The 14324-nt window shown below is 57.4% G+C and overlaps 1 protein-coding gene across 1 annotated transcript in view; it reads right to left on the minus strand.

The window, feature by feature from the left end:
* Positions 1-1168: 1168 nt before the first annotated feature.
* The window catches only part of QSOX1 (quiescin sulfhydryl oxidase 1), a 41999-nt gene continuing 28843 nt past the window's right edge, over positions 1169-14324 (minus strand). The window contains exons 8-13 of the mRNA XM_024758806.1: positions 13377-13506; positions 9902-10024; positions 8757-8904; positions 5030-5209; positions 2774-2993; positions 1169-1918 (exon numbers count right to left, since the gene is read on the minus strand). Of these exons, the coding sequence (XP_024614574.1) occupies positions 2794-2993; positions 5030-5209; positions 8757-8904; positions 9902-10024; positions 13377-13506 (781 nt within the window). The 3' untranslated portion in view covers positions 1169-1918; positions 2774-2793. The remainder of the gene's footprint in view (positions 1919-2773; positions 2994-5029; positions 5210-8756; positions 8905-9901; positions 10025-13376; positions 13507-14324) is intronic.

Consider the following 14324-nt stretch of genomic DNA (forward strand, 5'->3'; position numbering starts at 1 on the left):
ACCCCTGTTTATCAATCAGAGGGGCTGGGACAGGGTGAAAAGATGCTCGGCTGCCTGCCAGAGGCCGCGGTGACAAAGGGGACCCACAGCCACCACCAGGGCCCTGGTGGCCCCACGTAAGGCCCTGCCTCCTGCCTCGGCCACTGTGGGCAGTCACCGTGGAGCTGGGGCTGCTCCATCAGCTTTTCCAGCCTCGTCCTAATTCTGAACACCCGAGCCTGGTTTTAGAAAATACGGTCACTGGAGCCATAAGGGCTGGCTGGAAGAAATCCTCTGCTCTTGGCGTCGTGTCAGGTACCAGGGGGTGAGGGAGCGGGCGTACTCAAGCGGTCTTGGCCCAGTGGGCACTGGCCCCGGGAGCCTCTTTCACCCTCTGGTGGGCCTGTCAGCCTGTCATCCAGGGCCCCGTGGGGCAAGGGTGGAGATGAGCCGAGCCCGCCTTGGAGGATGGAGGGGGCAGGTGGGTGACTAGAGCAAGGACACAGAGAGGAAACTCTTGGACAGACAAGAGGCCTGCAGAGAGGCTCCGGGCTGCAATCCACCCAAGGAGTCAGGCAGCTAAGGAGGTGACACAGGGCTAACACAAGCAGGGAAGCAGGGGTTCGACCTGCCTGCCCCCCTCCACGCTCCGCACCCAGCTGCCCCAGCAGAGGGAGCGTGCTTGGCACCCCACCTGCTCCACCCAGGGCCGAGGCCATCTGAGCAGAGCGAAGATGTCCAAGAGAAAACCCCAAATCGGATTGAGGCTCCTGCTCTCCCTTAATGAGGTTCATTATCAGCTGCTCTGATCCCTGTAGAACCCAGCAGGCCGGATTAGGGGCAGGCTCTCCAATCTGGCTGACTCCTCCCTGCTGAGCAGGCAGCCCAGGCTGGCTCTGGAAAACAAGCCCTCTCTCCTTCCTCCACGGAGAGCTGGAGATGTAGGCCGCCTGCCTGAGGAGGGGTCAGGCGGGTGCAGGCCAAGGTTCCTGGAGCAGAACTGAGAGCACTGGGGCAGATGCTCCCTGGGAGGGCGGGGGAGCAGGGACAGGGCCCCATCCAGGAGACAGGGGCTATGACAAGGGCGCTCTGACCCCCCAGAGAGCTGGCTGCATCCCAGGTCAGGCCAGGTTTTGCACATTCTACCCAGCCCCGGACACTAGTAGCAAGTTAAGGAACACACCGGTGCTTGCCTTAACAAAAATAATTTATTCCAGAGCCCCCTCGACCATGGGGCAGAGTGGGGATCAAGCATGTGTACAGCGTCATCCTCCCCTCTGACCCTTTTAACCTCTACAGGATGGGAGGTGGACCCTTGAGAGGGACGACACTCCCCTCCCTCCACAGTAAAGATTAGCATCTATTTTGGAGATGAAAATCAACAAGAGACAAAAGACCCAGCTCCAAGAGGGGTGGAGCCCAATGCGGAGAAGCCAAAGCATGTTCAAAGCAAACGCTTCTCTCAGCCTCTCACAGCTAAGGCACTAGAGATCCCAACAGCCCTCCCTAACCCCCCGCCCCCCAGCCCAGTACCATCACCACACTGATTCCAGCCTGTACCCTTCCTGTACCCAAGGTTTGGGAAGGAGCCGGCCAGAGGCCCTCCTCCCACAGACCTCACCTGGGAGACCAGCATGACTTCCAGAAGCTTCCGAAGCCCACTGTATAAGCCAAACCCCACCCAGGAGGGTCTGAGGAGCTGGAGGACGGGCAGGCACAGAGGGCCAGAGGCAGTCCTTCCTTCTCTGGTGCAAAGGGCTCTTTGTAGCAGGATGGACGGAGTCCCAGGATGTAGTAAGGAGTCCACTCCAGCCCCAGGGGCCCCTCCTCTGGAGATGGGAAACCTTGGAGACTGCAGCCTCACTTGCCCCAGTTTAGGGCCAACACCAAGCGGGAATCACTGAAGCTTCAGGAAGAATGAGGCAGGACTTCAAACAAGCTGAAAAAGAGGAATTCGGTGCTGAGAGGCCCAGGATGGAGTCTCCCGACCCCACTGCCCAAGGCTGTCCTCCCCCTCTGCTGGCAGATGAACCTGGACCCTGTGCATGTCTTCCTGTCTATGGAACATCCCTTTCCAGAAGCCCCAGGGAGGTCTGCTGCAGCAACTGGTTTTCCTAGATTTTCCTGGACAAGGAACAAGGTGGGAGGGGTGGGGTGCAGGGGGCTGGAAGAGCCCATGGATGTCAGCTCCCTATCCTGCCCCCTCCCAAGTTGGACGGTTCGGGCTGCAGGGTGGCTGGCATAGCCCTTCAGGGCCCTCATCCTGGCCCGGAAGTAGGTGTACACAGCCAGCAGACCCATGAAGGACACAGAGGAGAGCCCCACACAGAGGCTGATGTCCAGGTGGGAGAAGTTCCCTTCCAGCACCTGCAGCCACTGGCTCCGGCCCCGCCTGGCCCCAGTCTCTGGCTCCCCGTCAGGGACACTGGCCAGCTGCTTGGAGCTGCGGCCCACTCGCCTCAGCTCTGAAGGGCCTCTGGGGAAGTTCTTCCCAGCCAGGAATTCAGCCAACAACACGGCTCCTGTGTCTCGCCTGCTCAAGCGTTGCCGCCCTTTTGGCTGCTCCAACTTATCCCTCTGAAGCCCCGCTACGTGCTCAGGAGCTTCCTGGTCTGGCTCATCTCTGGCCATGCTGAGGCCAGCCTGCGTCTCCTGGGGGTGACTTGCCCCAGGTCCCTCTGCTGGAACATCTGGGATGGTGGTTCCAGGGGACATTGTCCCTGGGCCCGCCATGATCTCAGCCTTCTCAGGGCCCAGAGTAAAATTTCCGATCGCCAGCTCCAGCTCCACCTGCCTTGGGGGGACTGCCATCCTCTATGCACCCCTCCGGGGGCCCAGGCCAGCCGAAGGAAGGTCTAGGACGACGTTGCTCGGGGAGAAGTGGGTCTTCAAGAACTTGAGGGTGTTGCCCAGGTCCCACACGGGCGCACCCTGGAGTTCACTGTGGCAGGCGGAACAGAGCTCACGGGGTGGCCACTGCACCTTGGGGAACTGGGGGTCCTCGCTGGGGGCACCTGGGGAGGGAAGCACACACAGGTTGCCTGTGACACACTGGCCACCCGGAAGCCCAGACCGCATTCTTCCATTCAGGATGCCAGCTCCCTCATCTGCAAAAAGCGGGCACTGCTGCCCTGGGAAAGGATGGGCGCAAGAGAGGGCAGATGAAAGACCTAGCACAGAGCCTGGCCCACCGCAGAGCCCAACACTGGTGCCTCTCTGGGAGAGGACGTTCCTACCCTCCCCCACCCCCAGAACTCCACAGCTTCCCTTCCGGTCACTTCCCCGTGTTAACCCACTGTCTCTCTTTGTCAACTTCACTGCTTGTTTGTACCCCTGGACCAGACATGAGAAAGGGCGAGAAGACTCAGAACAATCTGTCTTGCAGACTGGATGGTCCACTAGTATGTATCTTCTCTGCATTTTTATAAAATTTCCCAGGTTTTACGCAAGTGAAGATACATTCTTTTTGTAATCAAAGGGAAAATGTTTTTAAAGCAAGAGCTCAAGGCACATGGTAGTTGCGAGGCACCTCCTTTACCCCCTGCGGCCCTCTGGGGTAGGTAGGAGTTAGTGGAATTTCTTCCTCAGGTGGGCCCCAAGGGGTGGGGTGTGGGGAGGCCTGGGGGCCTGGATGGGGAAAAGGACACTCAGGAGAGAGTCAAGAAGTTGCCCTTCCCACCAGGCTACTGGGACCCCAAGCAGGGCTGGCACTGTGGGCAGAGCCCCAGGCTGAGCCCCAGAGGGCCTGCCACCGGCCCCTCTTCCAGTGTCACCTGGGGAATGGCAATCAGTCCATCTCTCTTGGAGGAGGCACCTCCCCTAAAGGGTTTAATAGGAAAAAAAAAAAAAAAGTTGCTGGCCAGAATGAAGCAGCAGCAGCAGTAAGTGATGTAAAAATCAGAATGATTACTTTGGGGAGGGAGCAACATGTAGATTCCAAGGGTCCAGTGAGAAGTAACAGTGATCAGGCCTTGCAAAGTGAGCACTCCATTTGCACCAGCTCATTATTGTTACTAGTTGATCTGAAAGGACCCCTCTAGAGAGAGTAGGACACTGCCTTCCTTTCAGCCTTCCCTTCAGGGAGAGGCATGGGCTCCTGGCCCTCCAGCAGCAGCTGGGCCCCCAGAGAAGCCAGGAGCCTACAGGTCCTGAGGCTGGAGGGTCAAATGAGCATCTGGTGGCAGGCGCAGACAGGGGCAGGGAGAGAAGGGGTGGGAGGAGAGACAGCACGTGTCTTCTTTTGAAGTCCACCAGGAGGCCCCAGGAGATGCAGACCCAGTGCAGCCGCCTGCACCGCCACCCGCTCCACGGGCTCCTTGGACCTTGGCCCCGCCCCAGGCCTCATCCCCCACCTCCCGCCGCCCCTGGGAGGTCTGTCCCAGCCAAACACACTTCCTCTCTCCCCACAGACAAGCCCAGGCTCCATCCACAGGTGGCTCCCACCCCACCCACCAGCTTCTGGTCACCTCTGAAGTTTAATGCTTTTGCCTGTTGGACCCACCTGACTCCTGTGCACGGGGAATAGAAAACACTGGAAATGAGGTATATTCAGAAGACAAGGCCTCTCCCGTGAGAATCGGTCCCTGGTTTTTCCAGGAAGGACCAGGATTTTCTCTTCAAGTATATGTTATCGTTATACCCCTCCCAGGGCGGGGAGAGGCCCAGCTCTCTCCTCTCTGTTGGTTTGAGTAAGGGGCCATAAGCCAGAAAGCAGGACATGCGAGGCAGGAAAGGGACCCCAACAGGCCAGAGGGAGGGGCCCTGGTGTGGGCGAGAGAGTGAGCAATGGCATCGGAAGACCAGGGTCTCACGGTGCCAAAGCCTGAGTTTCCTCATCTAGAAAATAGGTCTAATGATACTGACGTACATCAGCAGGGCTGGCAGAGCACGTGAAAGGACTCTGGGTGCTGAGAAGCACCATGAAACACGGGGTGTAACCTAGAGGACAAAGAAGGTCCCGACTCCTGCCTCTGGTCCCAGACTCCAAAGCTCCCCCGCCTCATCCTCCCTCTGCAGGTGACTCCAGCCTTGGAGGCAGGCCCTTCCTTACCTGCGAGGCGAGCGTTGACCTTGTTGTGGCTAGACCAGAACCAGAGGATGGAGCTGCTCAGATTCCCCACCTGGTGCACGGAGTCAGTGGCCATCTGCTCAAAGTGGCCAGCGCAGGCTCGGCAGCCAAAGAAGAAGCGAACGTAGCCCCGGATGGCCTGGAGGATCTCCTGGGCCTTGACTACAGGGGAGAGGAGACTCCAGTCACAGGGTCCCTTCCGGCTGCCTGTCCCTGCTGGCTCCACCACTGTTCCCATCACAGGCCCACCGTGGTCGCCTCTGCACGGGGAACACACACCCCAGCCCACCTGGTAAGGGGCTCAGGTCTCCCTGTCTACTTCACCTCCCAGGGGTCATGTTCGAGTTGACCCCATCTCCTTCCAAACTCGTAAACCTCAGTCTCCCTCGTCTGCCTCTTATCCAGGCCCTCATCACTTACGGACACTCAGGATGAAGTCCAAACGCATTGTCAGGACACTCAGGCTCTTAGAGACGTGGCTGGAGAGGAAGGCAGGGGCCACAGTGCCCATCCCCCATCCCGTGGGCCCCTATTCTGCCCCTCCTGCTTTAGGCTTCCTGTTCCAACTCGCTCCCCATCATGCCATGCTGCATCCACAGCCCATCCCGATCTGGCCCCGAACGCTCCCTAATTTGTCTCCATTTCTCCCCGGCCCCCTCACTTCCTCCCACTGGGCTCTCTGGCCTGGCAACAGCACAGGCTCTGAATACCCGCCCTCTTCTTGCTCTGACACAGGCTCCTCCCTGAAGATACCACTGCTCCCCCAAACCCGCCCCCCTTAAACCCCTCTGTATTCCACACTCAGGGCTGGAGGTGGTGGAAGTACCCTCCCTGCTGTTGGTTGCTTCCAAACTCTCTCTCCTTCCTGCTGCGATCCCCCCAGCCCTTTAAAAGCTCCATCTCCGAGTCTGACCCCTCCATCCACTGGGACTTCAGCACGCAGCTCTCTGTCCCACTCACCACCCTTGCCCGTGCCCTCGGTTCTGGCGACGTCAGTGCCCACGCCAAGCTGTGCCTTGCCTCTCACCTCCTCAGCCCCCTCAGCTCCTGCTTCCACCCCCGTCACCCACTCACCACCTGCCCTGCAGCTATCCTCGCCTCCTTCGCCTGGCTCATGCTCTGGACCTCACCTCTCTCGCCTCTTCCAAGATTTCACTCCTGTGAATATTTTCTTGTGTTATGGCATCATCAATTTCTCCCTTGTATGGGCTCCTTCCGACAAGAAAAAAGAACTACAACGAAGAAACCCCTTCTCTGACCCCAGTCACACCCCAATCACTCCCCCATTACCTCCAATTTCTTCCCGGCTCCTCTCTCTTCAGCCCAACCCAACCAGGCCTCTCTCTCCACTAATCCATTGACACAGCTCTCGCCAGGGAGGTCCTCGCCTCACACCACCTCCCCACTCGGCTGACTGTGTCCTCGCTCTTGAAACTCTTTATGTTGGGGGACCTCTTGAAATTGCAATGGCCACTCCTTCTTAGTCTCCTTTGTTGGCCCCTGCTCCCCCAGCAGAGGTCTGGATGCTGAATGCCCCAGAGCTCAGGCCTCAGCCCTCTTCTCTGCCCACCCACTAATGGGATCCTCCAGTCCCGAGGCCTGAACTACCGTCTATAGGCTAATGACCACAAGATTTGTATCTCTATCCTGGACCTCCCCCCAGAACTGCAGACTCAACTGTCTACATCTCCATTCAGAGATCCAATAGGCACAGACCACTAAATGTACCCTCCCCCATCTACTCCCTCCCCGCCCTGAGCCTTCCCATTTCTCGGCTCATAGGACCATCAACTACTGACGTTCAGGCCCAGCAAGTCCAAGGTCCGACCAAAGTCCTTGATCCTGCACAGTCTTCATCCAATCCGTCACTGAGTCCTATCAGCTCTAGTCTAGGCCACCACCACCTCTCCTGGACAAGTTCCACAACTTCCTAATTGGCTGCTCTGCCTCCCCCTTGCCCTGCTGTAGCCCACCCTCCACCCAGTAATCGCTCTAAAGCACCGATCGTGTGCATCACTCCCCTGCTTAAGGTCCCTAGTAGATTCTCATAATGCAGAGACTGAAATCTCCCTCCCTCCCACACCAGGACCTCCAAGCCCACCTCCTCTCCTGCTTCCCCCACTCCCAGGCTCTGCCACACTGGCCGCCTTTTGGTGCTGCACACACACCAGACTTGTTCCCTGCACTTACTAGTCCTTGACCTGTGTTATGGGCTGAACTGTGCCCTCTAAAATTCTTATGTTGAAGTCCTAGCCCTGAGTCCTTCAGAATGTGACTGTATTTGGTTGGACACAGCGTCTTTAAAGAGGTGATTAAGTGAGAATGATGTCACTGGGGTACATCCTAATCCAATATGACTGGTGTCCTTGTAAGATGAGGAAATTGGACGTAGCCAAGAACACCCCCACTGAGGACCGTGGGAAGACCCAGGGAGAATATGGCCATCTACAAAACCAAGGAGAGGCCTCAACAGAACCAACCCTGCCAACGTCTTCATCATGGACTTCCAGCCTCCAGAACTGTAAGACACGTTTCCGTTGTTTAAGCCACCCGGTGTGTAGCACCTTGATATGGCAGCCTGAGCAGACAGCCCGGGAGGCTCTCATCCCAGATGTCCCACCGCTGCTTCCCTCTCACCAATCAGGTCTCAGCACAGGGGCCCCTCCTCCGAGAAGCCTCCCCCAGTCAGAAACCCTGTCTAAACACAGCATCCCCTCCCCCACCGCTTGGCTCTGTCTTCTTCACCGACTCACCATCACACCTGAAATGATCTGTGTGTTTACTGTCTGTCTCCTGCCACTGGACTATTGTCCCCTTGAGGCAGGGACGTCTCCCTGTATGCACTGCTGTACCCCACCCCTAGAGCAGGGCCCGGCTCTTTGGAGACACTCCGTAAATCCGGGCGGACAGACTGGCTGGCTGTCAGCACACCCGGCAGCTCCCCCTGTTCCCTCTGTCCCTGCACAGGCCGTCTCCTCTGTCGGGCACTCTTGTCCATCATTCCCCCTCACTTACCTCCTCCCACCCTTCCCGACGGCGTAGAGCGTTCCCTCTCTTCCACCCGCACATCCTGCTCTCCCCCTGGGCCCTGGCAGGCTGCATGGCAGCCCTGTGCCCACCTGTCTCACAGCCCACTGGGAGCAGGGACTGCCTCTTCCTCCTTTGTATCCTCCAGGCTGGGCCAGGGCCTGGCGTCAGCCTGGTCCCTCCGTGAGCTAGATGCCCACCCACCCGTTCAGTCGCTGTGTGCGGCTGTGGGGCAGGGTGGGTCGTGGAGAGCAGCTGCATGGTTTGGGGATGAAACAGGGCAAAGGGGGAAAAGTACTTCCCCAGGTTCCCCTAGAAAATGATTTTTCAGTGGGAAGTGCAGTAAAATTGTTCAGAGTCTACGGTATCAGCTGCATAAACTGTGAAATAGACATAGTTCTTTTCTTTATGCGAGTATAAAAAATAGAACCAGAACTCTCTCGGGAAGACTAAAAATAAATCAGGCTTATGGCTACAAGAAAGCCAGGGAGCAGCCTCACGCCCGTTGGTGGGGCACCACCTTGGGGGCAGCAGGTAGGACTGAGTGGCTACTCCAGGCCCGCTGCTTGTGTGTGGCCAGCTGCAGAGGAGGACTCCCCTAAATTCAGGCCTGCAGCAGGGATCCAGCGGAGGGCAGGACAGGGCCGGCTGAGGCACAAGGGGTGCACAGGCCCAGACTCACCTGTTTCTCGTGAGTGGTCTACATTTTGCCGAGCTGCCTCCGTGGTCAGGAAATGGAAGACGACCCACAGGGAGCAGGGAAAGCCGCGGAAATGCGGCTGACTCCCTTGGCAGCCTACCCAGTTCACCTTGTCGGCAATCAGAGCACCCTAAGGGACACATACAAGCATGAATGCATATGTGGAGAAGAAACAGGAGCTGGCGTGGGAAGTGGGGAGGGCAACTTGCAGAAGACTCCAGGTCAGCACAGAGCCCCAGAACAAATGGTCCCTTTCTCAGTTTATCACCTTGAAGGTGGCATTTCCCTTCCACTGGCGACACCCGTCAAAGGAGCAGTAGGTCTGAGAACCCGTGACACAGACCGGGTCACATCGTTACTCTAGCCTTAGCCTCCCCTCTGTAGAACGAGGGGGGTCATCTCTAAGGTCCCGTCAAACTTTAACACCCCACACATCTGTGAGGTTCTGCACCTCTCCTGGCTGACGTGCCCACCTTTGTGAGAGCAGGAGCCCAGAAAGCTGCCCCTGGACAGAAGCGTTGCTGAGGAGCACAGCATGCCAGGGAGCAACAGAGGGCTGGAATTAAAAGCTCTCTCACCGGGCTTCCCTGGTGGCACAGTGGTTGAGAGTCCACCTGCCAATGCAGGGGACGCGGGATCGTGCCCTGGTCCGGGAGGATCCCACATGCCGCGGAGCGGCTGGGCCCGTGAGCCATGGCCGCTGGGCCTGCATGTCCGGAGCCTGTGCTCCGCAACGGGAGAGGCCACAACAGTGAGAGGCCCGCGTACCGCAGGAAAAAAAAAAAAGCTCTCTCACCACCGGGGTCTCACAACTGGTTCTAAATCTCAGCCCAACCACTTACGGGTTGTATGATCTTAGACAACTTATTTGACCTCTGTTTCTTCATCTACTAAATGGGGATAATATCTGCCTTCCACTCATGCTGCGAGGATTAAATGAGGTCTGTACAGAGAGGGCTCAATAAACAGCAGTTTACTCGCTCCTAATGGGAGGACCCGACCACGATCACTGCCTCCTCCCTGAGTGCAGGTCGGTGACAGAGGTCAGAGGTGACAGGGTGAAGCCCTTCCACTCCCATAGATATCAAGCATGAGGTGGAGATCCTCCTTAGCCCTCCCACACTCACCTCCTTCCTGCTGTCCAGGGCAGTTTTAAAGAAACCGTAGGGAATTTTCTTTCTCTGCACCTTCTTGAGCCAGTCATTCATGGAATGCAGGAATTTCTGGACCGAGGGCTGGCCAGGGAAGTACTATGGGAGCGATAAGGGGAGAGTGAGAAATAATTCCCCCGGAGTTCCGCAGTCCTGGGGAAGGCCGGGGCCAGGCTGAAGTGGGCCGAGGCAGTTTTTTAGAATGTTCCAAGACCACCGGGAAAACATCCTGCCTAACACCCACATGTGGGTTCCTCACTACCTTTGCTCTGGGGCACCTGCGAAGGCGAGGGGGAGGGGTGGGCAGAGGCGCTCAGTGGGACCAGGCCCTCAAGGCCGCCCCCTCTCCAGGCTGCAGGCTCCAGTTCTGACCCGACCACACGCTCACTGGGAGGAAGGCTGAGCACCTTCCTGTGTCGCTGCCCAGGGCTGCTGGGACCCCTGGGCCACACGGGCCTCTGTTCAGCCCATCTTCTGACAGAGCAGCTGACTCGCTAACTGACCAGCTGGGCAAGGCTGGCAAATGGCCTTTCATTTGTATTCCACGGGCTGCCAATGGGGACAAGGCAGTGCAGGGGCTTGAGCCGAGATCCAAATCTTGATGGGAACTCCCAACAGTCTCTGAGGAGCATGAAAAGCCACTCTGACAATAAGTCAACTCAAATCGGATTAGTATCAGCACTTTAAAACCACAAGGACTCCAGGGACGAGGATGGATGCCTGTGTGCGCACACCGCACGCACAAACACACCCAGGGTGGGGGGAGGAGGGAGAGAGAGGGCTGCAGTAGCAGAGCAGGTCAGATAAACCACGAAGAGGCAGGTCGAGAGGGCAACACGGGAGGAAAAACAGCAAAGAAAAGCATTTGTGAGAAGAAGGGTGCTGGAGACAGGAATGATCCCTAAACAGAAAAACCTGCCAAGGGACCCAGTCCTCTGAGAAAGTCATGGCGTATTCTTATCTCCAGGCTGGACACTGTCCCCCAGCAGGAGAAGTGGCCGGAAAGAATCCTGTGCTTTGACACGCTCCCTCTTGGTCAGCTCACACGGGCCTCTAGGCTCTCAACACAAATTTACAGCTTCAAGTCAGCGTTTCTCACTGACCTTCACCCATCGTCCTGATTTGGAAGGATGACGCCCTCTAAGGCCACGGTGTCAGGAGGAAGGATGAATTAAGGGGCTCTGGACTACAGGGAGTCACCCTGCGCCGGGAGCAGGGAAACCCTGGTGACCACACGCCACCCAGTGGCCAGTCCTGCCAGCCGCTTCCGTGAGGGAGCAGGGAGATCCCGGGCTGGGCCGCAGGGCAGTGCCTCCCAACTGGCCATACTCACAGTTGACAGGTCTCTAAGGCTGAGCAGGCAGAGTGAGCTCTACTCACTCAGCCTTTTAGTGCTCCACACACATACTGCATAAGGGTGTGGGTTAGATGAGATGTAGGCGCAAATCTCAGCTCAGCCACTCACCGGCTGGAGGACCTCGGACAAGGTGCTTTACCCCTCTGGGCCTCCATTCCCCTCTCTGTGATGGGATAATGCTAGCACCCACCCCGTGGAGTCTGTTCTGAGAAATGCAGATAAGCTAAAACACAAAGCAGTACCTTGCAGAGTCTGACACCTTGTCAGAGCTCAGGAAACGGTAGCTGCTACTATTATTGCTACTCAGGATAAAGCTACCCAGGCAAGGCTAGGGCCAGAATACTCCGCAGTCTCCAGGGGCTGGGCTGCTCAGCAGATACCCCTGAGCCCGTGCCCCCCAGCCCTCCACTTTCCTCTCTGAGGGCCCTGGCTTCTGGCAGGAAGGACTCCTTCACCCCAAACTCAGTTCCAGCATTGCTGAGGGCAGAAGCTCGGCGGGCACCACTGAGAGGGTGCTGCTTAAGCCTCTGCCCCACTCGGGCATTTCCTGGGTCTCATTCTTTTCCCTCACAGTGGCTGCAACAGTCCCACTGGGAGCCAAACCCAAACGAGCTTTGAGTCCAGCTGAGAGATGCAAGCAGTGCATAATAATTCCCCTGGGATGAGTTCTTCAGAGTGGATTGGACTGGGGGGGGTAAGGGGACCCCTCTCTGCTTCCTGGGGCCCTGCCTCATGTGTCAGGCAGGAAGACAGCACACAGAACTACTCGAGGACTTTTCCCCTCTGATCCTCTGGGTCAGCCACCCTGGGCCTCGGCAACTTGAGGACCAAGCGGCTCACAAGGCCTCTGAGGAAAGGCTCTATTATCAGACTGGGCTGAAGAACAGGGGCCCAGTCTGCGTGGAACATCTGAGAGGGGCTGCAAGCTGTCTTGCCTTAGACTGGAACAGCACCGTGACAAGCACTTGCCACCTCACAGGGTCCTCGGTGCAACCACAGATGCCCGTCACTAAGCCAAGTGGACCAGAGGGCCAGGACTGGTGAGGAGGGAAGAGGGACCAGGCTGGCGGCAGTACCCGAGGGAGAGGCGCAGGCCACCCCCAGAGGTAGTCCCAGCTGCCCGCAGACCTGCGCCAGAAAGAAGGGGCTCAGACCTGGCTCCCGGGGGCCGAGGGTGGCTGAGTCAGCAGTCAGCCTCTGAGGGGGACCAGAGCCCGCACCTGACTCAGCAAGTCCTCGGCAGACAGAGCATCGGGATTTAAGTAGGGCAGCACTGGCAGTGGACCTGCAGCCGCAGAGAAGGATGCCGGGAGGGAGGAGGCGGCAGGTGCAGAGGGAAGAGGCAGCCCACATCTCATCTTGAGAGACGAGCAAGGAGCGTGGCAGAGAAGGGGTACAGGCTCTAAAGCTGGGACCCCAGTTCAAATCCTGGCCACGACACCACCAAACAGGAGGCCTAAGGCACATCACTTGAGCAACCTGTACTTCTTAAATGGGGGTGGCACCTGCCACCCTGCGGCGAGATTAAGAGGTTTAAATGCCTGACACACATCAGGTCCTCAGTAAGGAGGAGCTACACTTGGAGAAGTAGCCATGCTGGCAGGAAACTACAAAGGAATAAGGAAGGCACAGCTAAGGCCAGGGAGCTGCGTCAGACTTTGGCCAGGGTCTGGGAGGGAAAAGAGGAGATTCAGAAAAGCCTTCTTTCCTTCACTGGGGTCCACGGGTCCTGCTTTCCCAGTGACTGCAGCAGGGAGTGAGAGGCTGCACTCCAGGCTCGGCCTGAGGTAGAGGACTCAGGCAGGCAGAGCCAGCTGGGAATATCCCCAGGGCATCAGGCCCTGGGTCCCACCCACCCCCCTGCACAGGGCGGGGTGGGGGAAGGGGGTTGTCCCTGGTGGTACGGGGCTGACAGGAGGAGGGCGCAGACCGCAGGGTAGCAGCCCACAGTAGACTGGGACAGCCGCGGGTCCAGGTGTCCAGCCCGACCGCGAGCTCCTGAGGGAGGGGCTGGCCCGGTGCCTGCTTCAGGGATGCGCACTGATCCCGTGTGGTGTGGGGCTGCCGGACAAGGGAGGGCAGGGTCCTGCTCACCTGGGCCAGCACCGCCATGAACTTTTTCAGGGCCGCCAGGCGCTGCCCCTCCAGAACAGAGAACTTGGACACTTCTACCTGGAGGATGTAGTACAATGCAGATTCCAGGTCAGCCATGTAGATCTTGGAGCTAAGGACCCAGAAGGAGCCAGAGAGAGAAAAGGGTATTAACCATGGGGCAGGGGCTGGGGAGAAGCACCCAGGGCCAAAGGGAGAGAAGAGGAGGCACTACTGATGGTCACAGAGTCCTGTGAGTTAGCACTTGGGGTTGGGGAGGGAAGGATTGGGAGTTTGGGGTTAAAAGATGCAAACTATTACACATAGGATGGATAAACAACAAGGTCCTACTGCATAGCAGAGGGAGCTATATTCAATATCCTGTGATAGACCATAATGCAAAAGAATGTCTGTCTGTGTATAACTGAGTCACTCTGCTGTACAGCAGAGATCGGCACAGCATTGTAAATCAACTACACTTCAGTAAAAAAATAAAATAAAATAAAATAAATAAGTTAGCACTTGGCTCTGCCAGTAACTACCTGTGTTATCTTGGGCAAATTACTTAACTTCTCTGAGCCTCAATTCCTTATCTGTAAGATGGGGATAGTAATAACTTGCTCACAGGTAGGTTGCTGAGAGGATTAAACAAAAGCACAAATGTAAAACTCTCAGCAGCTCCTGGCACAGAGTAGGGTTCCCCCTCTGCAGGTCCAAGGCCAGCCTCTCCCATCACTCACTAAAGGTGTTTTTATCAGGCCACTAGTAGAAGGTTGAGCTTCATTCTCTGTTCTGAACAAAGATCCCTAGGGACAGACAAGTAGACCAACAGGGGCGCACCCACACAACATGGCTCAAGAAGCTGGGTGCTCTTCGAAAGACCAAGGGTTTGCTGCCCGCCAAGGCTGAGAATGGGGTTGGGGAGAAGGGGAAGCGGGGTTTACATTTATT

This window comes from Neophocaena asiaeorientalis, unplaced genomic scaffold (genome assembly GCF_003031525.2).
Source record: "Neophocaena asiaeorientalis asiaeorientalis breed wild unplaced genomic scaffold, Neophocaena_asiaeorientalis_V1.1 scaffold182, whole genome shotgun sequence".
In the NCBI taxonomy this organism is placed as follows: domain Eukaryota; kingdom Metazoa; phylum Chordata; class Mammalia; order Artiodactyla; family Phocoenidae; genus Neophocaena; species Neophocaena asiaeorientalis.